At 36.5% G+C, this 26,731-nt stretch overlaps 1 protein-coding gene across 2 annotated transcripts in view; it reads right to left on the bottom strand.

The window, feature by feature from the left end:
* RYR2 (ryanodine receptor 2) overlaps positions 1 to 26,731 on the bottom strand; it is a 432,618-nt gene that overhangs the window by 180,487 nt on the left and 225,400 nt on the right. For both annotated transcript variants that reach the window (XM_089897470.1, XM_089897471.1), the window contains exons 41-52: positions 25,572 to 25,707; positions 24,839 to 25,025; positions 22,989 to 23,094; positions 20,159 to 20,279; positions 14,686 to 14,855; positions 13,008 to 13,228; positions 11,596 to 11,686; positions 9,389 to 9,529; positions 7,610 to 7,773; positions 5,333 to 5,411; positions 3,151 to 3,240; positions 2,223 to 2,360 (exon numbers count right to left, since the gene is read on the bottom strand). In XM_089897470.1, the coding sequence (XP_089753596.1) occupies positions 2,223 to 2,360; positions 3,151 to 3,240; positions 5,333 to 5,411; positions 7,610 to 7,773; positions 9,389 to 9,529; positions 11,596 to 11,686; positions 13,008 to 13,228; positions 14,686 to 14,855; positions 20,159 to 20,279; positions 22,989 to 23,094; positions 24,839 to 25,025; positions 25,572 to 25,707 (1,644 nt within the window). The remainder of the gene's footprint in view (positions 1 to 2,222; positions 2,361 to 3,150; positions 3,241 to 5,332; positions 5,412 to 7,609; positions 7,774 to 9,388; positions 9,530 to 11,595; positions 11,687 to 13,007; positions 13,229 to 14,685; positions 14,856 to 20,158; positions 20,280 to 22,988; positions 23,095 to 24,838; positions 25,026 to 25,571; positions 25,708 to 26,731) is intronic.

Raw genomic sequence — 26,731 nt, 5'->3', positions numbered from 1 at the left:
GGTGGTCCCAGGATTGAAGCCCCAGTGGTCTACCTCCAGAGCTGTCCCTCTTAATCTGTACATCTGGCATAAGCACCCCCTAATATTTTGAAATGACGTAGGAGATTTAACAATATATGTCATATGTCACACATGTCACTCTGAAAATCATTAAGACTTAAGAGATGATTATATGGGTATCAATTAATAGTATCTATTGAGGGTTTAATGGGAACTGAAAACTGCACTAGGAGCTAAGCAGGGTGTAAGGAAGAGCAGAAATGTACACAACCTACACAATTATTTTTTAGCCATCTTGAGAAAAGTTTATTGAAATTCAGAAAAACGTAATTATGATTTTCCTGGAGTTAAAACAAGGTAATCCTTTTCTGAAGATGGATTGGTTATAGCTTGTGCATTATAATTTACAGAGTCTGTAATCACTTCCGATGTTTTAGAATCAGTTTCTTAAATTTCGCGTAACATTTTATATCTGACATGATCCAGTACCATTTTGGAATTTGTTATGTTTCATCATCGGTTACTTTTTTTTTTTTCAGAGATGCTCGCAAAAGTATGAAATCTATAAGTTATTTTAGTCTTCCGGTGAGCGTGGCTAAAACTGTGGGATGAACCTTTGCTTCTCTCCCTTTTCTGGTATTTTTGAAAAATTCTAGAGATAAGACAGGCAGAGGCATACTCAGCAGTCTGCCCTACTTGCCCTGACAGCAGTGGCAGGAAAAGGTATGGCAAAGACAGCAACAAGAGAGCGGAGTACCCCTTTCTGTTGCAGCCCTTCCCTTGCCCTCTCTGGGCTGTGCTCCAGCATGTTATATAGGCCCAGGTTTTCTGGCTAATAGACAGGTGTTTTTTTCTTGTCTGCCTCCTACCGTTTCTACCCTTTATTGCTGGCCCACGGAATCGGCACCGTTATTGTTTCAAAGGGCATGTTCTCATTCAACATATACAATTTTAGATTAGAGCACATAAGTTTTGCTATGAAGGGCAGTGGGAGAATCTATTTTATTTTTCCTGGCAGAGCTTAAAGTCACTTCCATTATGTAATAATTTCCTTATTTCCTATACAACTTACAGGAAAAAAAAAAAAGACATCATTCCATTCTCTGCACTCTGAGCATTTTGTACATACCACTAGCCTAAATCTTATTGTTGTGGTAGGTTTAACAAGACTGTCTCTAACACCAAATTGTGAGTCTTTAGGAGTAGAATTGGATCTGATTATCTTTGTATTCCTATCACCTAGTCCTCAGTTTGTGCTCAATATTTGTTCAAACAGGTTAAAACAAAATGTGATTTAGTTAGAACTGTGCGCATACATGGTAACAAGGTAACATATGCTTTTACAGCTTCTATCTCCAGGGTACTTAAGAAAATATGATGTAAAACATGCCCGAATCAGAACTTAATCTATTTAACAGTACTATATTTCAAGTATGAAGCATGGGAAGCACACACTTTGAGTACCTTCATTTTCTTTTTTTCAAAAATGTCATCTGTATAAATGGCAATAATAAACACAATAGTTTGGTTAAACCAAAGGCAGTGGCCCAAGCAGTCTGGCAAGGGACGACGACAGGTTTAGCTCCCAGGAGAAATGAAAGGGCCAGGTGGTATCTGGTCCCCTCCTTGAACCCTAGGTTCTCAAGGTCAAGGCTGTCCTTATTCTGCCATCTTGAACACAGAAGCCCCACAGCCAAGCCTTGTTAAGTTGACCCTTGACCTGATCCACTAGCGGCGTGCTCTTCGATCCCTGCGCTGCCTGTCTGGTTCATATCTTCCCTTCGCACGTGGACAGGTGCTCAAGCCCACTTGTATGGAGCATACGTGGGGGTTTTAGATCTGGATCACTACTATCTGACCACCCCTCTAGCTCCTAAGAACCAACCTTCAGTTCTTACTGGTAAGGAGACAAAAGCTCTGTAGACAACCTTTTTGAGGATAAAGGAACGTATTTTACATCCTTCAATAGCATAACTTTAAGACTTTATCATCGAGTACTCCTTCATATACTGTCAGAAGCACAACCTGATACATAAACTCCAGTACTTTAACCAAGACCCAAACTCACTTAAATTAAAAGGAACAGAGTTTTTCCCCTTCTGAACTTTATGTTAGTCTTCAGAATTTTCAAGTTAGTTGTTTTGGAAAACACAGTAATTAAATGAAATATTCAAATTATTTTAAAATAACATAAACAGTGGATTCATCACTGTGATTCTTACCTGGCTTGTCTGGGAAATACGACGAGTCCGGTTATAAAGGGCCATGCTGTCTCCCTCCCGTGTCCTTTCAATTCTCCACCCCCAGGCCAGCATAGTTTTTAAAGATTCTTTGATTGGCCAGCGATAAATTTCTTTTTCCTAGAAAAAAATCAGAAAAGGGTGGGGTATTATGAACCTAAACAAAAATTTAAAATATTTAATGCTTTGTTCTGAAATACTCTGTCTTCCCCTAAAATTTTTTGATTAGCATTGTTTATTTAAAAATAAAAAAGGAGAGTACAAATTCTGAAGAGCAGAGTGTGAGCTGAGACCTCGTTTGACTAATGCTGCTAAGAGGGATCCTATCTTATTATATAGCATGAGGCTAATTTCCTTTAGTTTCCCAGATTCTGATACTTCAGACAGAAACTAGAAAGGAGAAACACAGTTAGGAAGAAGTGCCAGATTATATGCCATGTGCTTGAAGCCGTTTATCTGCTTCTCCTGAAGCAGAGAAGTAACTTCCTGTGCAAGCACCACCCTAGAAAATCCTTTTCACTTCACTTTTCAAGATACTGCTTTCCCCTCAAAGAAGTAAAATATATGAAAACATAAATAATAAGCATATTACAATATATTACTTCATTATCCCTTATCAAAAAACTCTTAAGAATGAAACGAATATTTTCTAAAGTTCTTAAAAATACAGGAGAGGAATAAAAATAAAAAAGAAACAGAAAAGTATTAAGTAGAGAAGAGAATAACCAATTAAATACTGACAGGAAATGGTACTACAGAGAAAAAAACAATACATAAAAAATGGGACCTTTGAGAAAAGGTAAAAATAGTGTATATAAAATAGACGTGTTAATAAGAAATTTACATAATGAAGAAAAAAAAGTCCCCCCCCAAATTAAAACCATATAAACTTAAAAAATAAACAAGTCACCTTTTCAGATAATAGTTTATATGGCTTCATTAATGGTTGAACTTTAGACGAGTCTGAATATATTTCTCCATAAATCCATCCATTTGCCAACTAAAAATAAAATCAAAATTGTTTTACATGCTTTAATTTTAGAGTGTAGGTGTACATGTGTTTAAGTGTGTACTTGATAAAGTAAATCTAAAATGAACCAAGATAAGGATTAAGGTTTGAACTTTATCCAGCATAAGTCAATATAAAGAATTTCATCATAGTCAATATTATTTTGAGTAACCACTTGGAACAAATGTTTCTATCCAGAGATTAAATGCATCCAGTCTTCCTTAGACAGGTCTGTGATTATGTCAATAGCCCTCCGCTAGGAGGAGGCTAAAGGCTGCACGACCCCTATGATACTCATTTTGGTCCATCTTGGGACCCCAACCTGTGAGACGAATAAGTGTGAAACACTCATTTTAAACAGGAAAACTGGAGCAGCTGGCTTATTTGGAAGCCTCCCTGAATAATGCTACTTGTTTTGCCCACTCCTTTGTCCAATGACCTCTCAACACACTTGTTCCACGTGATTTTGCCCATATAATTTGGTACATTCACTGTTTCCCTATATCATTTCATGTATGTCTATGGGATCCGGGTAACTAGGCTGAAATAGCTCAGGACTGCCTTCCTGTAAATCTCCTCTCCATCACCACCCCACCAGCTCAGTCTTTATAGAGGACAGATACTTCACTCTTACTGACTTACCTAGTAAATCGATTAAGTTACTGAACAAAGAAAGAGCCATACGCTTAACAAAACAAAAAGGGGGTTTCTTGGAAGCAGGGACCGGTTGGCCGAGGCAAAGATTGAAACTTAGTATCAAGTTTAATAGGGTGGAGCTTCCCTGGTGGCGCAGTGGTGAAGAACCCGCCTGCCAATGCAGGGGACACGGGTTTGAGCCCTGGTCCGGGAAGATCCCACATGCCACAGGGCAACAAAGCCCGTGCGCCACAACTACTGAACCTGCGCTCTAGAGCCAGCGAGCCACAACTACTGAAGCCTGCGCGTCTAGAACCCGTGCTCCGCAACAAGAGAAGCCACTGCAATGAGAAGCCCGCATGCAGCAATGAAGACCCAACGCAGCCAAAAATAAATAAATAAAAATAAATAAATTTTAAAAAAAGAAAAATAGTTTAATAGGGTGATACTGAGTTGCCACATAACACAAGCAACCCTTCGAACCTTCGCTCTTTGATTTTCACTTCGCCAAATCGGTACATGCTTATTTTAAATTCCTGCTTCATCTCAACTTAATTTCTCTGACAACCCTATTTTAACCATCTTCTCTAAGTTTAAGTAGGCTTAACTTAAATGTGACCACATTTTTCCTCCAGAAAAATCTCATAATATATATATAGGACTTATATCACAGATTGCAACTGCTTTAGTTATCTCATTCAAGTTATCTTTTCTTGACAATGCAAATAAAACATGCCATCTTGCCTCGTAAGTGAACTGCAGATCTACTGAGAGATAAGAAATACAACAGAAGAGCAGAAGGTGTAAATAACCACTAAATTCTGATTAATAATTTTTAAGATTTTACCTAATATAAAATTATACATAAAGCTAAAGTTCCCTTAAAAGATGTCTGGACCTACAGCCACTATTTCTTACTGAAGACCCTAATGATAGTTTAAAAAAAATTTTTTTTTAAGTACAGTTGTGTTAATTTCTGCTGTACAGCAGAGTGATTCAGTTATACATATATATATATATATTTTTTTTTTTTCAGATTCTTTTCCATTATGGTTTATCACAGGGTATTGAATATAGTTCCCTGTGCTATACAGTAGGACCTGTTGTTTATCCATCCTATATATAATAGTTTGCATCTTATTACTACTTTTTACTCTCACAAAAATGTATGTTTAGAAACTATATTTAATTAATAGATTTTTTGAATTTTTAACACTGTGCTTTTTATGAACACCAATATTCTTATGTGCATTATATGTACATCAGTGGCAGAACTAAGTAGTTTATTAGACTAAATATTATGTCAGCAAATCATAATTAAATGTTCTTTCCTAATCTAAAGCTCTCACTTGAAAGTAGAAAATTGTCATGGTCAGAAGTATCTGAGCCATGATCATTCATTAGGTACGTTCAGTACTGAATTAGAATGTGATATTCTGACTTTTACCTTGTCCATTGACCACTTGTCATGGGAATGTTCTGCATATTTGTTAATGAAGTATTCCAACTTCTCAGGAATTGTAATACTATGAGAAAAATAAAGAAAAAAGGTTTAATTTTCAGCACTTACAGGGAATCATATTAATAATTTACTCACAGCTTATGACTGCTTATACCCCATTCGGTGCATAACTGTTAAAAAATTGGTTTAACAAGGTACTACTTTTCCATATGGTAGGAACAATATAAGAAAAGTCAAGCAGATAAGGTTCCACCCACTCATAATGAGTCACACTTTATGTCTTAATGTAAGTTATATACAATAAAAATTATACATAGTATAAATAAAAATAATTAAAATGTATTCAAAGAAGAGGACAACAGATAACACCAATTTTTTCTTTAAACCTGAATGAAGATATAGTTAAATTCAACAAGCTTAAAGACATACTTTTCTCCCACATACGTTCTTTGAAGTTATTCCTCCTTTTGACTTAAGTCTCTTAGGCAACAACTATAAATGGGTAAAAGACTGCTGAAATCTGACCTGTTCCATTTCAAATGTACTAAAATTAATTTTAAGTTAATTGTATACAACTAGTTATATGTTAATAATTTTAAATGTTAATGGTCTATATATAAATTCTAGATGTTACTAATATGAACTATAGGGAAAAGTAATTAACCAATTCATGCTTTATGGTTTTGATAACATTTCTTCTTGATTTCTTTCATGCTTAAATAAATATTTAATCCCTCGAACAGACATGGAGTCCACGCCATTGAAAATCAAGTCTGATGGTAAATGTGAGACTTGGGACTATCAAATATACCTATGAATGGAAAACATAACTTACTAATGCAATTAACTTTGAGAATAGAATTATAAGTAAAACCTAGTATAATGAGATGGTTTACTGTTCTTTTCTAGCAATGTTATCAGTTAGTAATTGAACTTTATGATATTCACATACTTAAAAAACAATATGTTAAAAAATCACAAAGATGTAGAAATTATTGATATCACTACGCAAACCTAGTCTGTTAAGAGGTCCCCAAAGGGGCTAGCCAAGGTAAATTAATATACATGCCCAACACTTATTCATTAATTGGATTTAATTAATCAACACCAAAGCCATAACATTGTTCTAATGTTATTTTAAAATCCTAGATTACATTGTATGTTAACAAACCACAAACTTACCCAAGAAGGAATGTGAACATGTGGTATTTTGGTTTACTTACTTTAGAAGAGATACAAAGGACCAATCACATAAGCCAAATACTGGGGGGGTAGAGTCTTTTCTCACAGGACTGTTATCAAATACCAAACATGCAAATTTAAGGCATTATCAAACTAATGGCATACCACCTGGCTTGAAATTGGGATCTGGTTATGGAAGCTAAACCAGCTGAGGGGCCACCCAGAGACCTGAAAGTTGAACTTCCAAGCAAATTCAGATGCTGTGGATGGTAACTACCAAGTGACCACCTTGCTAATACTGATCTTGCTGAGTCACCACGGAATGGGTAAGATAATTTGGCATGAAGAGCAGCCTCCTTGCAAATGGAAAACCATGGTCCTACTTAAAGACAGTAACAACAACAAAAATGCTGAGACACCTGACGTACCCAAACATCCTATCTGTAGAGCAATTTACGCAAGTAGGTACATGGAAGAGCTTTCATAATGATAAGTAATGTATTATTTGTGGTTAAGGTTGTCACACCGCATTCTCAATCCATGCTAAATTTTCCAGAAATATTCTCATTTGATATTCCCTTCACTCTCACGCTGTGCTTTCTGAGGCTGAACATAAGCTGCTAACCCTAGGCCTGGCTGAGATGCAGTGATGATGAAGTGATGCCCCATAGCTCACAGAAAGAGCTTTGCACTGCATGCTGGGAGCACCCCGAATCAAAGACTCTGCACAGAAGTTGGCTTCAATTATTAATAAACATTTAGGGTAGAATTTCAACTAAAAAATATAACTGATATACTTTCTTGATTCTCATTATTATAGATATTGCCATGTGGTTATTTACAGAGAATCCTGACGATATTAAGAGTATATCTCTTAGAAGGTACATCTTATCTACTTCTGATATTTGTAGAACCATTATTATTACTACTATCATTTCATCAAGTAGAGGGACCCCTAGTAAAAGGATACCAATTCAAGGGGGGCATGGATGAGAGAAAGTTCACTTTAGTACCTTATTCAATTTCAGACTTCACACATCATTTACAATAAAAATCTGCTGCAATAGAAAGAGTCCATACTTTGAGGTATCAACAGGTTGTGGGTTAAAGTTCCCTTCAGAATCCATTGATGACTGTTTTTCCATCATACTGACATAATTTGACTCCATGTAGTCTGGAGGCAAAGCTCCCGCAACTGCACTCAGGCAAGGCAGTGCCAGTTTGAAAAGTTCTTGTTCATATTTCTGGGAAGAAATGGAGGACCAAAAAATAAATACTCCATTACTATTGAGCAAAAGCTGTCAACATGATCACTGCAGCTGACACGATGCTGTAAGAGAAAATCTGAATTACCTTGGGCTGGCTCAACTCCCCGAAGGATTCTTTCTCTAGAAAATGGAAACTATAGCCTGACATCCCATAAGATGAGATGACTGAAGCTTTGTACTGCAGTTGCAGCATAAAAGGAATAAAATCTTTGCTTCTCTAAACGTTTATTCTCCAATAATGGGAAATGAAGTGAACCTGAATATTCTACATGTATAACGTGTCTTTACAACATAAACATAATTTCAGTCAATGAGGACTATTGCTGTACCACATTATAAAGACTAGACATGAAAAATACCCAAAGTATAACATTCCAGAGAGTAAGGAATTTTAACTGGTCTGTATTGCATTACAAAGGTATGAAAAATAAAATTCTGAACTGAGAAAGAAATTCTATAGGAGATATGCATAATCAAAATTTCTGGGGAGAGGTATTTGTATATTAATTACATAATTAGTTAAATTTGTATTTGTAGATTTTTTAAAAAATCAAAAATAATAATTCCTTTATTATTAAAAAATTTTTAATTCAAGTGTAGTTGATTTATAATGTTGTATTAATCTCTGCTGTACAGCAAAGTGACTCAGTTATATACAACTAGACATTCTTCTTTTAAAAAATATTCTTTTCCATTTTGCTTTATCCCAGGAGATTGAATACAGTTCCCTGGGCTATACAGTAGGACATTGTTGTTTATCCATTTTAAAAGTTATCTCACTTTAAATGTTCAATTTTAAATTAAAGCTGTAAATTCTTCTCAAAATACCTTCTACATATTATTTCAAAAAGGCTCCGGGTTTACCCAAGGCAATTCAGCAAGAAAAAGCATTGAGTTGTAGCTACCAAATGTAATCACAGATAAACTTCCCTTATTATGCAGTAAACTCTTGGTTATACTATTCCAGTCATCTGATAATGCCTCTTTGGGAATTCAAACTGATTTTGATTAATAATTTAAGCATAAGCATACGAAGCATGTTGTTCTGATTTTCTCTGAAATAATACACTCCAGTCTTCTGAAAGTATATGAACTATTCATTATAAATATGGCAACTATAAGGGAATGTCACATACATAAAGCACTGAGTACTTAAATCTCCATAGCAGCAAAGTGGGAAAAGTCAGTAAGGCCACTGGAATATTATAATTTTATGAGATTTAATATTTTATATTTGACAGGATTTCTTCAGGCTTTATAAGATTGGGGAGGTGACTGACTAGGGAGGGTTTGAGTCCAAAGAAGTCCAAATGCACCAGAAACTGATCAACCCATGTGCATAATTTCCTAAAATGCTTAGCCGTTTTAAAGTCAGAAAATGTTATGATCACAAGGGACATGTTACCATCATGACTATGAAAAGTTAATATAAATTGCATTCTCAACATTTGTTATAAATGAAGAGAAAAAATAAAACTATGTCAAGTCTTGATGAGCAAAGACAGCATTCCACTATTCCACTAGGAATACTATCTTACCAAGATCCTATGGCTTTTCAGTTGTTTTATTATACAAATAAAACCACAATTACCTTTTGAGACAGGGCATCAAAAATGCCCCAGAACAACTTTCTTGATAAATGAAGTTCTTCTTCTGAGGCAGCTCCAAAGTTTCCCCACCCTCCAGGCAGGCAGTAGTATTTCCAGCATCTTTCATAATGATTTGTCAGCAGCTAGATGGGAAAACAATTCTAAGAGCACTGAGCTAAAGACACATGGTATATATTTTCCATTTCCTCCCACATGGCATTCTAATGCCAATGCCACGTAATAAGGCCAACTGATATGGAACTGCTCGATCCCATATGAATTCTTTTGGAGAATACTAAGATCTTATATAGGATGTCTCCTTATATTTAACGCTGAGCACAGGATGAAGACCAAATGACCAATTTCACAAATTATCTTGAACAGAATTCTTTAGGAGGTTGTTTGGTTATCTGTGTACCCCTGAGTTCTACTTTAGTTGCTATCATTTACTTACAATTTTATGACTTGTTATCCCGTGGAATCCATGCATGTAACAGAGGGATTGATGTCACACTGACCCAGAGGATACAGCACCTAAAATGTGCATTCTCAAGGGACAATACCTCTGAATATTCGTGCTTCTTCTCTACCTACTCTGAGTCGTTACACTTTACGATTTGCTTCAGAACGCACATCTCTAAGTAAACTCCCCAAACTGCCCTACTTTCGTAATTTCTTTATCTGTAGCTCTTTGTGGTTTTGGATGTAATTTATTTTCTTCCTGAGGGTCTATGTTGCTTCTTAAGTTTTTAACCTACAAATATTTTGTGGGACTAAACTAGAAGTTCAAAGACACGGATGGAATTTTTCAATTATTCAGTAGCTCTTTGGATCATTTATTCTGGGTATATAAACCGAAAAATATTCACAACTATTTGCCAAATTAATAAAATTATTATTAATAATAATTAAAATAAAATTATTTTTTGAATAAACTGTAAATTTTTGGACCCTCTTTCCTATAGCTAAGGAGGAAAATAAATTGAGCGTTACTCTTATTAAAGCTAACTAGGTCTCTTACTGTATAAATATTTCTTCTCGTTTGGTCTCCCTCACAGTTACGAATCACACACACACACACACACACACACACACACACACACACAAAATTTAGGAATCTCAAATGATGAAATATTGAGATCTAATCTGCTTAGAGTAACAGGCAAATATCTATAATGCAAAAGGGTTTTACCACATAAAGTGATACTGTATCTTTTTTCAGGTATTTTCCAGCTCATTTGTATCAAGAAAATTTTGCATGACAAGCAAATGATAAAAACTGTAAAAACAAAAACAGGATTTTCAGCAAGAATATAACTTACTCTACATAATGCATCAATTTCTCTAGATTGATTAAACCAAAATCACTTTTCGTAGAGAAAGATTGTTTATGTTAAGTATCTAGGCGTGCTTAGTGTAAGAGCAGCTGAAAACAATAGCAGCTTATTTTTATCTTAAACCTCTTTTCACGCCACAATTACTGGGTGGCCGTGAGGAAGAAATGATGCTTACCAGGTGGTAGAGCAGACTGGTCACCTATAAAAAGTCCACTACAGGACAATGACCTCCATGCACAGACCATGCCACTAGATCACACATTGGTACACACCTAATACCTTAAAATCGTGAGCCAGGATTGGTATATTACATGACAGGAAAATATTCCCAAGTCAATAAGACAGAATGAGACTTGATCTTTCATGAGCAGAATAATAAAGCTGGGAAGCAAAAATGTCAGGGACTTCACTCTGTGACAAACTGTAACTGTGTATACATAAAGATTATATTTGATCCTTATGAAATGATATTTGGAAACTGTCATTTGATTACCAACTTAGAAAATGCTGTTTTTCAAACCTATTCTTTATGCCTTGAGGTTGCTAATACTTTAGGCCAGGCCTATTACTGTGTTTTCCAGCCTAAGAGTATCTTGCCTCATCTTTTTCTTGTGGCCCATTTTCTTTCCATTGATTTCTATTTCCATTGATTTACAGTAAACCAATCTTAGGATTTCTCTGGTCTTTTATTACTTGTTTATTTTAGGTTGAGGTACACATAGCTATAACTTACATGCCCATTTCAATACCTGGAAGAAATTTTCCAGCATCAAAGATCAAACATGATGTATCTGAGATATATACATATTGTAACAGGAAACAAAGTCAGAGGACCCAGTAATCAAATAACTACAAACACTTCCTGTACTTACCTTAAGAGGCATCTTTGCATGTTCATTTAATAATGGGACATCAAATACTAATCTTCTGAGTAAGTGCTGCATCATAGAAGGTCTCAATTGGCTGGTGGAACAAAGCTAATTTTAATAATGAACATTTAATAATGTCTAAACTAAGTAGAATAATTCATTAGACTACATTATACATGCCAAGAAACTGTACCTACACCTCTCTTCAGATGATGTTAATTTTAGGTGTTCCTAATCCAAAGATTAACCAATAGTTACATACTTTTGTAAAAAGCTACATTTCCAACTCATCTCTAGCTCGCTGATCTGAAGACCAACCCTTATTTGCTACAGGAGATGTTCCTCTTCTGCTCTTTCCCTTGCTACCACTCACAACTGCAGACCCCACTGTTGCTACTAATTTAGTAAATGCTTCTTCCCTCACTCCAGTGAGTGGGAAGGGTCTTCAATGACTAGATCAGAAGCAGGGAGGGAGTGTAGGAACAAGAGGAAGAGAAAAAGACTGAGATCGAAATTTTGCCAGAGGAGAAAGGGAAAGAAAACTAACACACAGTGACCATTTACTGTGTCGGCAATCCTGAGTGCTTCATCTCATTTAATATTTAGAAAAAGTCAGTGAGATAGATATTTTGATTCCATTTCACAGAATTTTGGGGTCAGGGAACTAAAATTAGATTATGAACTAATCTTTTTTTTTTTTTCTTTTTTTTAACCTCCCTCAGTCCCATCTGGCTCCTACACCCATACACTCGTTCCACTATGAGTGAAAACCTTTCCTTTACCAATGTACTGGGCAGGCTGCAAGCTTTCACCTCTAAGAGCTCCTGTCCATCAGAAAGAAACCATTACCCTAGCTAGAGGCCTGAGAAATAGTCACTTTGACTGTCAGAACCTCAAAAGGAGAAGATATGCTTCTGGTTTTCAGAGTAAGACCTTCAAACACTTCTATCTATAGGAAGCGGCTTTCCAGGCTGGAGGAAATAGTCTGTCTTCATCACTGTCACAATAGGTCATACTTTAATATTATACTACATATATTTTTTATCTTTAATAAGTCTCTGTTTTCTCTTCTCTTCTGGAAGAGGAGTTAAAACCATCACACAGTGAAAAGGGGAGAATCTATTAATATTACACTAATGTGGCCGGCGACAGCTCACACGCCAACATCCAGAATAGCATCGTTGGTCCAACACTGTATCCAATGGCTAGATACCGAGAGAGTCTTGGAGGAACACTCCTGAACTTGATCAGGAGCAAGGGCACTCTGGTAAGACTCATACCCCAGCACATAAAATGAATGAATTTTATGGTCCAGAAATTGTTGACAACGTTCAAAACAATTTGTCAAGGGCCAGAGACTAAATTCTCTTTCTTAAAGAAGAAGAAACTTGGTATAGACTTCATTGCCCACTTACCCACAAATGGAGAGTAAACACACTTCTATGGAATCTCGTTGAGCTTTGGTAAGTGAGCAGCCCTTAGAAAGTCTGTACACGGTGTGAAGTAATGAGTCAATGAGGGAAGCATGGTGCTCAGTGCCAGCAAAAAGAGGAGCACATCTTGTTAACAAAGGCAACACGGCCGTGCAAAGGTACCGATTGAGGGCCAGGGCCATGTCTGTAGCGCTCAAAGCAGCCTAGAAAGGAATTGGAGAGGAGACAGTCATTTGTGTTGGGCAGGAGACAATTTTCAAAGGGATCCACAAGTTGACGTGTACTTTCATTACCTAGAAAACGACAAAAGTACATAATACAGAAACTGATTCCTCTGTTATAGATTTACCTGTGGTTCATATGCTTTTTTATCACTAAAGACAATCAATTTTCAATTGCTCATAAATAGACAAAAATGAATGAAGTAATATCTATCTCTTCAAAAAGCCCCAGAGGTTTATGTTCTAAAATAAAATATTGGGGGCTTCCCTGGTGGCGCAGTGGTTAAGAATACGCCTGCCAATGCAGGGGAAAACGGGTTCGAGCCCTGGTCCGGGAAGATCCCACATTCTGCAGAGCAACTAAGCCTGTGCACCACAACTACTGAAGCCCCTGAGCCTGTAGCCTGTGCTCTGCAACAAGAGAAGACACCACAATGTGAAACCCGCGCACCACAACGAAGACCCAACGTGGCCAAAAATAAATAAATTTTAAAAATTAAAAAAATTTTTTTAATAAAATAAAATATCAAGGGTAGGATGGATGAAAGATAAAGACACTAATGATATCAAAGAATGTGAGTGCTTCCCTTTACTAGGACAGGTAAGAGAAAGGAGTTTATTCTCACAGTAGATCTCAAATACATAAATTCTTTCTGAATTCTATGTATGAGTATTAATTATATTTCTGTTCATGTCCACCAGCATCAATAACTAAAGGCTGATTGTCCTACCATGTTATCAACTATACTACTTAGGTTCAGAATTTCACATGAACACAACCAAAAAAGAACAAAAAAATTCAGTTTCATTTTTGTGATTCTCCTCTCACAGCTTTCACTACTGACAACTCAAGATCTGATTTCCTCTGATATCGAAGACTCATTTAATTGAGAATAAAAAAAGGTATTATTATAGCTACTAGAATAACATTTAGAGTTTCAGCTTATTTTACAATGTTTCAAATAGCAGAACACTTACACTGATAATGGCAGATTCTCAATACTGGCCACTGGATTCAAAGGACAGATTTGAGGCTGTATGTACGTTAATAAATGAAGGCACCGGGATGATACTGTGATTGGCATGACTCAACAATGTCCACTAAACCTGCTCAATACTTTAACTGCTTTTGCTGAGATGCATAATTATTTATGTTGACTTCGAAGTGAACAGGAGCCACTGTGACCTCCCAAATGAGGGTTATATCAACTTTCTATTGTCTTCCATTGCACCTGATCAGAATTCTTATCTTACTCTTCAGGTTGTCCGTTTTCTCCACTATTCAGTGAGTTCCTTGAGGATATAGTCTATTTTGCTTTCTGTTTACCCTATGCTTGCCTAAAAATATAATAGGCACTCAATAACCATTTGGTGACAATGAATGAATGAATATATCTATGAAAGAAAAAGTTGCAGAAGTCATTTGTTCAGATCATTACCGTATCTAAAGAAGCAGCAGCCCGCAGATCTGGCAGAAAGCCAACCTCGAGAAGATGGAGGAGGAAATCTTGAACCTCAATTCCATAGACCCTGTCAAGGAACAAAACCATGGCTGCCTTGTGATCTGGGCAAAACCCCGCAGACATGTCAGGCTCCACCACATTCCCATCTAAAAAAGAGAAGGTGACACATCGTTGTTAATGAAATAGATTACAAATGGCTACTTTCCAGCCTTCTCCTGTTTTAAATAAAGTTATCCGGTGAATGGTTTTCTGTTCCTCTACTACCCTCAAGCAAAGGCTGGGACTTAGCTGAGGCAATATGGCAGTGCAGTGTAAATCCATGGTCATTTAAATGTTATTGGGCATCCATTTGTTAACTGTGTATAAGATTAGGACATAGCATTATGCCAGATACCGAGAAGGAAACAAAATGGCACCCAAAATCCAAACTGTAAAACTAAGAGTAAATATCATAAAGCTAAAATGTAAAGCAAGGTTTGCATTCTTTTCAATACAAGAACCTCTTGAAAACTTCATAAAACATTAATAAAGTTCATGTACCCTATGTGATAAACATGGTACCTTTACATCATTTACATATTTATGGCTTAGACAATTACAGGATAATGAACAAAACTCCAGGAACCAGCCTGACTTTCAAATGAAAGATGTTTCATTAATCATAATAGCATTTAATAACATTTAAAACATATTTGAGAGACATGTTATTTTCTCTATCAACAGTCAAGGCTTGATGCCTATACAGAGGAGTGAATTCCTTAGTATAACTCTGTAGATTCATAGAGGAGATCACTGATATGAAGAATAGGGAATTATGTGCCCATTGAAAATACTGGAGAACAAACTTGTTTTCTGTTTGACCATGTGATAATTATGCCACATTGCTGCTGACCACACACTATAAGACTCTGCAAATACTATCACAGAATCTTTATTACTGATGCAATGTTGGAGAAAGAAGGACCCAGGGAAAGATGATACATGACCATACCCATCCTGAAAGAATACAGTCACAACGTTTTTGTTTTCATTCACAGTCGATGAATGAATTTGATATTTGAATCATGAAAATGAACAAATAACAATGTTTTAAAGGAAATTAGACTGAAGACTAATACGAAATCACTTCCATTCCTTATAATTAATAATAACTAATACACCTAATCCCTTCCTTCCTGTAATTAAAATAATAAGAATAACAATGCTTGTCATTTGTGCTGTTGTCAGGTATTATGTTAGGAATGTTCCAGACACACTTTCATACAATTTTCACACGTGCACTATGAAGGTGGTATTATTATCTTCCTTTAGCACAAGATAAAAAGCGACTTTTAGGGAAGTTAAATAACTTGTCCAAAATTGCACGTCTAGTCATTGGCAAAGTTAGATTTAAACTAAGTAAAAATGGATTTAAAATCCAACCCGAGGTAATTTAATCCTTACGTTAAATCAGCATGCTCTAATTTTTGATTAAAAATCTACATGAAACTCCAGTTCCATTCTCCTAAAAAATCACATTATAGGTAATTTATAGGATTCTATTCTTCTAACAGAAAGCTGTGCCTAAGGAAATGATAAGCAACTCATTGATCTTGAAATAAGATTTGTTTTTGAAACACTCATTCAGGTGGACATTCATTTTAAGGAATGCTGCAACTCCAGCTGCCTGGGAATGAAGACTCATGGATGGGCTGCTGCTTCATGCTCTCCGTCTCCTCAGACACACTGGGGACAGTACAGCTGATGAACTGCCTCCTCTCAGACTCCTGGAAAATGAACTGGCACAAGGCGGGCCAGCTGCACTGGCTTTACCCTGTGCTGGCTGCATTATTCATCCACCTACAATGACTGCCTCACACAACCTGCCCAAACCTGTCTGGACCAAGAGCTGCGGGAAAAGAATAGCTACCTTTGAGATTAGACACTTGCCCCTTAATTTTTCTAAACTCCTCCTTCTTTCATTATCCTTTTGGGCTACCCTCTAGCTCTAGGATAATTATAATAAAAATGTATGAGACCCATCAGAATGGCCCTCAGCAAAAAGTCTAGAAACAACAAATGCTGGAGAGGGTGTGGAGAAAAGGGAACCCTGCTACACTGTTGGTGGGAATGTAAATTGGTGCAGCCACTATGGAGAACAGTATAGAGGTTCCTTAAAAAACTAAAAATAGAACTACCATATGATCCAGCAATGCCACTACTGGGCATAGACCCTGAGAAAACCATAATTCGAAAGGATACATGCACCCCTGTGTTCATTGCAGCACTATTTACAATAGCCAAGACATGGAAGCAAACTAAATGTCCATCAACAGAGGAATGGATAAAGATGTGGTACATATATACAATGGAATATTAGTCAGCCATAAAAAAGAATGAAACAATGCCATTTGCAGCAACATGGATACATCTAGAGATGATCATACTAAGTGAAGTGAGTCAAAGACAAATATCGTATGATATCACTTATATGTGGATTCTAAAAAATGATACAAATGAACTTATTTACAAAACAGAAAACAGACTCACAGACTTAGAAAACAAACTTATGGTTACCAAAGGGGAAAGGTGGGTGGGGGGAGGGATAAATTAGGAGGTTGGGACTGACATATACACACTACTATATATAAAATAGATAATCAACAAGGACCTACTGTATAGCACAGGGAACTCTACTCAATAATCTGTAATGGCCTATATGGGAAAAGAATCTCAAAAAGAATAGCTATATGTATATGTATAACTGATTCACTTTGCTGTACACCTGAAACTAACACAACATTATAAATCAACTATACTCCAATATAAAATAAAAATTAAAAATAAAACACATGGCCTAGGAAAAAAATGTATGAGAAAGGCCTTAGCTAATACTGAGGGGCAGGGTACTAATGTTTAGAGACAAACTTCACATACTAAATACAGAACATATAATAGGAATTATCAGCAATAGCTGGTGATGCTTAAAGAACCAACTGACCTGTCATCGAAACCTAAGAAGAAATACTGATGGTTTAAGTTTTAAAAGTTGATTTAATGCATACCACAGCAAAATAAAAACATACAAGTTTCTGTCTACATTCTCCATAAAAAGAAAGAAGATTAAAAAAAAAAGCATCAATTTAACAATAACCGTAGATGGTGTTTTAAAAATTAGCTTTCATTGTGACTGTGATAGTTCACAAAAAATCCTTTAAATCCTAAGGTAGACAATATACTGCATATTTATTACAAAAAAGTCATAACATTACTATAACTCAAGTAAATAGGACAGGAAAGAAACTAACTTGGAAAATCTTAAAGGCTAGTAAAGACAGATAACTGGAAGAAAAGGAGGTATATTGAGACTTTTGGGGCAATTCTGAAAGGGACATCTGGACACTCTTACAGTCCTTGTTTTTGGTTCTTTGTTATTACTGATTTTAACCATAAAGGCTAGCATTTTTTTATTCCCTAATCCATGTGTCACTGGTATTATTCTTATCTTTTTTCCTGAGAGTATCAATTTTGTGGCTCAGAACGTAGGGGAAAGACAAGATATTTAATTAAGTAAATGAATGAGAGTTAGAAGTAAGGTGAAAAGAAGGTAAATGAGGAGAGTCTGTTTATACACAAGAAAAAGAAACTGCCTAAAATGGGCAAGACAAAAAGCTAGGGGACAATTTTTAAGGTCCAGCTTTCCCTAAATTTAGAATGTGTATTCAGTTATCATGGCTGTTTGTGTCACCTGAAGATGTGGGTGCGTAAAGTTAGCAAACACGAAACTTTACTTCCTAACAATACGGCCGCCGGCAAGTAGGGTAGACCGCTTGCCATTACACAGTGGTCCCCTCATTCTAGACTTGAGGTACTGACAGCTAATCTTCTCTGGGCATAATTCATGAAAGAAAAGGGTCATCATGTGTACTTCATATCTAAATGTGTTTTCGTTCTAAAATCAGAAGTTTGTATAAAAATGATATGTGTAACAATATCCAATCAAGTCTGGAAAACAGAGCAAAACTGCCATTGGAAAAAGGGAGAATAAAGTATAATTTGGGACCTAACATATCTTTTAGGTGCCTTCAGTAACTGCTTAAATTTTTTTATGGGAGGTGGAGAGTGAATTACCAACAGGGAATTAGGCCTTGGGCCCAGGCCATGTGCCATTTCTGTTGTAGTCTGGGCTAGTGCAGGGGCTCAGCATGGGGGAGAATCGGGGCCCTATCACCACCTCCACAGTAAAGCATCAGCTCCTCACTCCATCCTTCCTGAGCTGGGCCCTCCCACCTCCTCCCAACCTAACGCAAGCAGGGCTGTAAGGAATCACAGCTTCTGGGCGTTTATATGGAGAGTCTGTTGACTTTATTTTACATGCTTTAGAGTTAACATTGGAAAATTAATTACAAGCAGTTCTAAACCAAAAATGGCATGTTGTAAAAGAACAATAAACGTTGAGTTAAAATGGGGAGAAACAAATCTTTCCAAAATGTTCTCCTCAGTCTTGAAAAGAGCACTTCTTTCAACACACTGGCAATTTTTAAATCACTAAGTCAAAACCTATGACCACTGTTTTAGAAAAAAAGTATTATAAGAAAGTGACCACGAAAACTATCAAAAAGAGTGAATTAAGGTGTTGCTGTCAAGAAAGAGAGGAACAGGGGACCAAAGAACTCTAGGAGAGACATTAGATAAAACAGTTGAGATGCTTATTTCCCTTTTCTGGAAACTGAAATGTCACCTGAAGAAGGCTTAAAATCTCGTTGGAAACAGCTGGTTAAAAACAATGTATGTAGAAAATATTTTATAAAAAATATATTTTTTTAATTGGGGTATAGTTGCTTTACAATGTTGTGTTAGTTTCTGCTGTATGATGAAGTGAATCGCCTATATGTATACATATATTCCCTCCCTCTTGGACCTCCCTCACACCACCCCTCCAACCCACCGCTCTAGGTCACCACAGAGCACCAAGCTGAGCTCCCGGTGCTATACAGCAGGTTCCCACTAGCTATCTTTTTTACACATGGTAGTGTATATATGTCAATCCTAATCTCCCAATTCATCCCTCTATGCTCACACATCCGTTTTCTACATCTGCATCTCTATTCCTGCCCTGCAAATTGGTTCATCTGTATCATTTTTCTAGATTTCACATATATGTGTTAACATATATACAGTGGAATATTACTCAGCCATAAAAAGGAATGAAATTGGATCATTTGTAGAGATGTGGCTGGATCTAGAGTCTGTCGTACAGAGTGAAGTCGGAAAGAGAAAAACAAATATTGTATAGTAACACATATGTGTGGAATCTAGAAGAATGATACAGATGCAGTTCATTTTTTAAAAGAAACTTATGTAGTGTAACTATGCTGCAGGGAAAGAAACCGTGGGTACTGATGATCTTATTGAAAACATCACACCATCCACGTCCTACTGAATTACAAAGAATGGAAATTCACCTTACCTTTGGCTATCGTTGGCATCTGAAAAGCAATGCTGATTACTCCCACCAAATCTCCCAGTGGAATCAGGGATCTCAAAATAGACCTGATTCTGATGGCTTCTCCCTTAGCAGCATGAATCAACTACAGGCAGAAAAATAAAGGAACAAAGAATAACTTTGTGAAATCAATGTTCTAATTCTATCTAGAAAACTGGAAGAATGGGAATCCAAGTCTAAAATAATTTTCTGTTAATTATATAAAGTTAGACCTCTTTAATAATAGAACCACTCTATGATTCAGCAATTCCACTCCTGGGTATATATCCAAAGAAAACAGAAACACGAATTCAAAAACATATATGTACCCAAATGTTCACAGCAGAATTGCCTAGATATAGCACCTTAAGTGTCCATCAACAGAAGAATGGATAAAGATGTGGTGTGTGTGTCTATCTTTCTATATCTATCTATAGATATATCTTTCTATCTATCTATCTTTCTATCTATCTATATCTTTCTATAGATAGACACACAACAGAATACTACTCAGCCATAAAAAAGAATGAAATGTTGCCATTTGCAACAGAATGGGTAGAACTGGAGGGCATTATCCTTAGTGAAATAAGTCCGACAGAGAAATACAAATACTGTACATGATCACTATATGTGGAATCTAAAAGATAAAACAAATGAACAAATGTAACAAAACAGAAACAGACCCACAATTACAGAAAACAACTAGTGGATACCAGTGGGGAGAGGGAAGGGGGGAGGGGCAAGATAGGGGTAGGGAATGAAGAGATATAAGCTATTATGTATAAATAAATAAGATACAAGGTTATATTGTACAGCACAGGGAATACAGCCAATATTTTATAATAACTTTAAATAGAGTATAACCTATGACAATACTGAATTACTATGTTGTACACCTGAAACTAATATAATATTGTAAATCAATTATACTTTAATTAAAAATTTTTTTAATTAAAAATAAATAATAAAATTGAAACTCTCTCAGAAAGTGCTGTTTCAGGCTTACAGACAGATATTTACTTGCCACACAATTTTCATTGACTTCAGCACACACTGAGTCACATGCTGCAGTCTAGGCCAACAGGTATATCCATTAGAATAATAGTTTTTATCCTCTCTGGGGTATTAAAGTATTTTAAGACTGATAAGTCTGTGAATGCTTAACCCCCCAAATTACATATAAATATCTATCCATAACATATGCAATAATACTAAGGGAAAAATTATTATCTTTAGGTTCTGAACATATACTAATATTTAGGCTGGTTTAGCCTTTTTTGTTTTGTGATAAAAATGTCATTGTATATCCACCTATATTCTACCCTGATTTCTCCCAAGGATGGGTTTATAATGTTGGGGAAAATGGTGAACATGGATCCTAACAGGTGTTTTAGACCTTCACTGGCTAATGTATCTATGAAGATCGTGGACCTGACATAGTCAAGGATCTCAGCCCATCTCTGCAAAAGACTGGAAGCTTCCAACGCCAGGGAACGCATCTGTTCCTTCACCACAGAGTGTGAAACAGAAGCACAATTTCTGACACCTAGGAAGTCCTCAATTAATGGTTGTTGAAGGTGAATACATTTCTGAAGTGCCAAGGTTAGTCCCTCATTAAGTCACTTGGTTGTTTTTCCCTTTAATATAATAGAACAAAAATCTTCTATTTATTAGCATAATTTCTCTCACGGTTCCTTTGATTTTCCACTTTAACAGGAAAAGAATGAATATTGTGGGCATAAAGTTTTTTCTCTGCAATGACCTTCCAGCACACAAATTTTTGATAGTCTATTCCCATTTACTATAATGAAAATCTCACTGATAGCAAGTTAAGTCGTTACAAAAAATCAAACTCCAGGTTTTCTAACATTCTAATATTTCTCCATCCTGCGATTCCTCTCTGTTCACAACAAAAGATTACATCCAGAAAGCAAGAAAGCTTTAACCTATGGGTGTGAGAGAAAGAGACAAAAACAAACAAGCAAACCCCACTCCCCCTACCCCCCCACAAAAAAAGACATAGATTCGAAGGGTAGGGAGAAAGGTGATGTGTTGTAACTAACAGTCACTTTGGCTTCATGCTCAGAGCAGTTAGAAGTGTATTTGCTTTCTTCCCCAGGACTGGTCAATGTGCTTCAGACTCTGGCTGTTTCCCATCAACAGATCATGATGCTAATTTTATGGACCCTGGCTAGCATTTTTTAAATTAATATAATGGAAGAAAACAGAATAGATTACAATAAAGTAGAAAATAGCAGAATGTATTACAGAGCAAAAGTAAGTATCGTTCCATGAACTTCAATTACCTTTTGGTCAAAAAGTTTATGAAAACTCTAATCAATAGGGTCTACATAGCTCTTTCCTTTCCCGTGACCTGCTCCCAGCCCCACTTTCCCTTAAACCAGTGGCCAGCATGTAGCAGCTCCTTCAAAAGGACTAAATATTATATAGCAAGGAAACAACCCTTGGTAGGAGTGGTGCTTTCTGCATGCACTAAAACAGGAAAGGACACTGTATAGGAAAAATAAGTTCTTTCCTTCTTAAAGTGTGGGGAGGCTTATATGAGTTTTAGAGATATATTAGTAACTGACTAGTCTATTAATGACTCATAACGAAATCTCATCACTAGTTTTTGTAACCAAGAAGATATTTCCAACTAAACAAACACTTGTTCAACAATGAGGCTGCAGCAATTATTTTTAATGGAGCATGAAGATTGATGGTTTTGGATACTTTTGTGGTTTTTGCAAGTGACGGATGTCTTAACAAAGAGGAATAAGCCAGGATTTTTGTTCTTGGACCCCACAGCACTTACATGCATTTCGGGAGCACAGCGTCCTAACAGGTCAATCAAAGCTGCATAAAATGTCATGATGGCATTCCCCATGTGGATGGTATCATCTTCCTCCTCTTCTGTATCACTTTCGTGGATTTTTCAAAAGAAACAGAAAGAAAAGCAAACGGGATAATAAAATGACGTTTCAGATTTATTACACACTTCTCAGAGGAAAGGGACCAGTACGGTAATTAATTCTGCTTCTTCTGACACTTCACATATGTGTTTAATATACAGCTTGACATTTCAAAAAGGAAAATAAAAATGGGTTAAAGACAAGATTTGAGATTCTACCACCAAGAAGGCATCTGTGGGAACTTTAAGATTCCTTCAAAATGGAAAAAAAAAGAGGAATTATTAATTTGATGGATTCTGCTCATTTCTACTGGCAGACAAGATATTAACAGAAAATAACTGACTGAAGAACTTGGTAAGTTTACTTTTGTCAACAGCATACATGTAGAGAAAGGGTGACAAAGATCTGTCCTATAAGATGACATATACAAGGCACCCAGTAAGGTGATTTGCCCAGAATACTTCATAAACATGATTTCATTTACTCACCTCTCTCTTTACTCTGCCCCACCCACTCACTCCCAAGTAATACAACATGAAAAATATAGATATTTCATTATCTCGCTGATGAGAGACAAATTTGGATGGCCCTGGAAGATCACGTCATTCCTTGTTTAGTGGCCTGGCCGACAGCTGCCCCAGCTGGACTCGGCAGTCTGCAGAGCAACAGCAAGGCCTGTTGACAACATTGTTCCTCGCAAGCAATGCTGTTCCCAAGGTCCTCAGCTGCACACCCACTCAGGTGGTACTCGACCAGCAATCTCTTGGTATATTTTCTACTTGTTAGAAAAACTAAGGGATTCCTAGTTCCTCAACAGCTAACTGATAAATATGTAACTTGCTCTTGGAGCGCTCCCAGCCTGGAACCCTGGCCTTGCTGTCAATGGAATATTTACGCCAGGTCTCTAAGTGGGAGAACCAGGGTTTGCAGGACTACCTCTTTGCTTGGAAAACTGCCTCCAATAAGCCCTATGTTATATCTTTACCAGTGGTGCTAGCAGTGTGGTTGCATGGGCCCCTAGCAGGACACTCAGCTCCACAGATTAAAAAAAATAGGAAGCTGGGACTTCCCTGGAGGTCCAGTGGTTAAGACTCCATGCTTCCACTGCAGAGAACATGGGTTCGATCCCTGGTCATGGAACTAGATCCTGCACGCCACGTGATGTGGCTAAAAAAGAAAAAAAAAGGAAGCAACACGCCTGGATGAATTTATTACTGGAATCAAGTATTAACAACAAAGACTATGGAGAAATGTAAGGTAGTCGCTGCCTCCCCGGTCACCAAGACCTTAATAAAGCATTTTACTCCTCAAGGTGACAACATCCCCTTTTCTCTGCCAACACACCAGTTTAGTTAAGTCCCCATCCTCTTGCTAAAGGTCTCTTTCTCTTACTATTATCATGAAAACTCGTTCCAGCTAGCCTCCCAGTAAACTCTATTCTAATTTCAAAGGCTCACCTGCCATCATTTGTAAGAACTCACTGCTCCCTAGAGCCCTGAGAAAATTCACAAAATACATCTCCTCCTACAACCTAAGTTTTTTTCGACTAAATCCATACAATCTTCCTGAGGTCCCTCTTTGTTCATTCACCCTATTCCTTCCATCCCTTCTCTCAAAACACATTTCATTTTCAAGGGAAGAAATCCAGAGTACCAGAGAATTATACTGCAATTAAGAGAACACAAATTATATTTTCTAAAATTAAAAGTCAAGTGGTATCATTTAATCTTAAGAGTGTGTATATTCGACCTACGGGGTTTTGCTGGATCCACTAGTTGGTGAGGGACCATCTCGAGAAGGATCCTCAGCTATTTTTATGGCTTCTTCCATGGCTGCGAGCAGACCATTCCCACCTTCCCCCCTCAAGGCAGGACCGAAACACTCAGGCCTCCGGATGAGCAATCTCACCACGACATTTGCATTCTCCTCCACGCTTTCCCCTAAGATCAAACGGGGAACAGGAGTAAGCAAACGTTGACTACATGGAAGTTCTGAGCAAACAATGTTATACTAATCTGCTTATGTTTAAAGAAAAATAACTAAAACCTAATAAGGTAGTAGTAGAGCCAAAGTTGAATCCAAATTACTAGTGTTCTGTCTACAAGACTCAGTAAATTTCTTTTCTTGCCCTTAAAATTTTCCAAGTAAAGAAAAGCATGATGGAGGTATAAACTATTCATTTTTGTTAATTTGTTATAGGAAGTGAAGTCTTGATCCTAGCTATTATTAGAGTCTAATTATAAAAACAGCAAGAATGTAAGTGCCTAAAAATTTTTATTTAATAATGAAAGCCCAGCATCACGATCAAAATAAATATTACAAAATAAATTATTACTGTGAAAAAGCCTACTGATTATAAAATATTCAATTTCTTTACTACTATCTACTTCCTTCATGAAAATGCTGCGATGCCTCATTATTTTATACATCTATTTTTTTTGCAGTCTTAATAATGACCATAAAAGACCCTAAGCGATTCATCCTACCATTACAGAAGACAGCAAATCTGAGAAAGTCAAGATATCTCTCTCCTTCAACTGGATTCCACCCAATGTCTGGATAACCCTTCGACACCAGCATCTGACAACTTTGCAGTCCACAACCAGCCAAATATCGCACTACCTGCAAAAACAAGATGATAAACAAAAACGTTATCCCTTGGGTGAGATACTCATTAGAAACTTGCACTAGACATGGTAAATGTTATTATCAAGGGATAGTTTAAAATGAATGCATTTTTGAAAGTTCTTTTTAATCTCATGACCGTCTATATGAACCCCCTTTAGTAAAACCTTAGTTGACAAACTGTAACAAAGTGCTATCATAGTAAAAATGTTTATGAATGAACTCTATGAAAGAAAAATATTCCTAAATTTCGTATCATTTGAGACTTTTACCTACAAGAGTCATAATATTTGATAAACTTCAAAAATGCCTAATGGCCTCTGGCCCGGTGTAAAACCTGAATCCATCTGAGATAGTGAAAGATCCATCTGAGATATGATGATATTTTAAAGAAGTGAATTTATTTCCAAAATAAAATATCAGTGTAATGGGGGAATGGGTGTGTGTGAGAGGACACCTAGAGAAGTGGAGAAAACTAAGCTCAGGGTCAAATATCGTTGGGTTCAAATCTGACCTGCATTAGAACTTAGTGTATCATCTTGAACCACGGTTTCACTGTCTATTAAGTTTGGGATAATATTACCAACCTTTATGCTTTGTTAAACTTAACACATTAAAATTTCTGCTTAGCTTGGCCTTTTAAAATATATATATCTATATAAGATTTCATAACAGAACCAGTTTTAAAAGAAATCCCTAAAAAAAAAGGAATCCCAAAAGAAGTCACTATCAATGGTAGCAGATGGTTGGAGGAGCAACTTATCAAACAAAATAAGCTATACCCAGCTCAGTCACAAGCTAAGCCAGGCTTAAAAATAAATAAATAATAAAGCTAAAAATATTTTACATCATCCTTATTGAGGTATAATTTATGTATAATAAATTCATCTATTTAAAGTATAAATTCAACGATCTTTGAGAGATTTATCCATCTGTAAGAATCCACAACCAAGATGTAGAGCATTTTCCATTGCTCCTCAGGTCCCCGTGTCTTTTGCAGACCATCCGTCCCTACAAACCT

This window comes from Delphinapterus leucas, chromosome 16 (assembly GCF_059928025.1).
Source record: "Delphinapterus leucas isolate spDelLeu-1000000601 "Yukka" chromosome 16, BTC_Dleu_Yukka2, whole genome shotgun sequence".
NCBI lineage: Eukaryota > Metazoa > Chordata > Mammalia > Artiodactyla > Monodontidae > Delphinapterus > Delphinapterus leucas.
The sequence above is the reverse complement of the archived record's forward strand: the minus strand, read 5'-3'. Positions and strand labels throughout refer to the sequence as shown.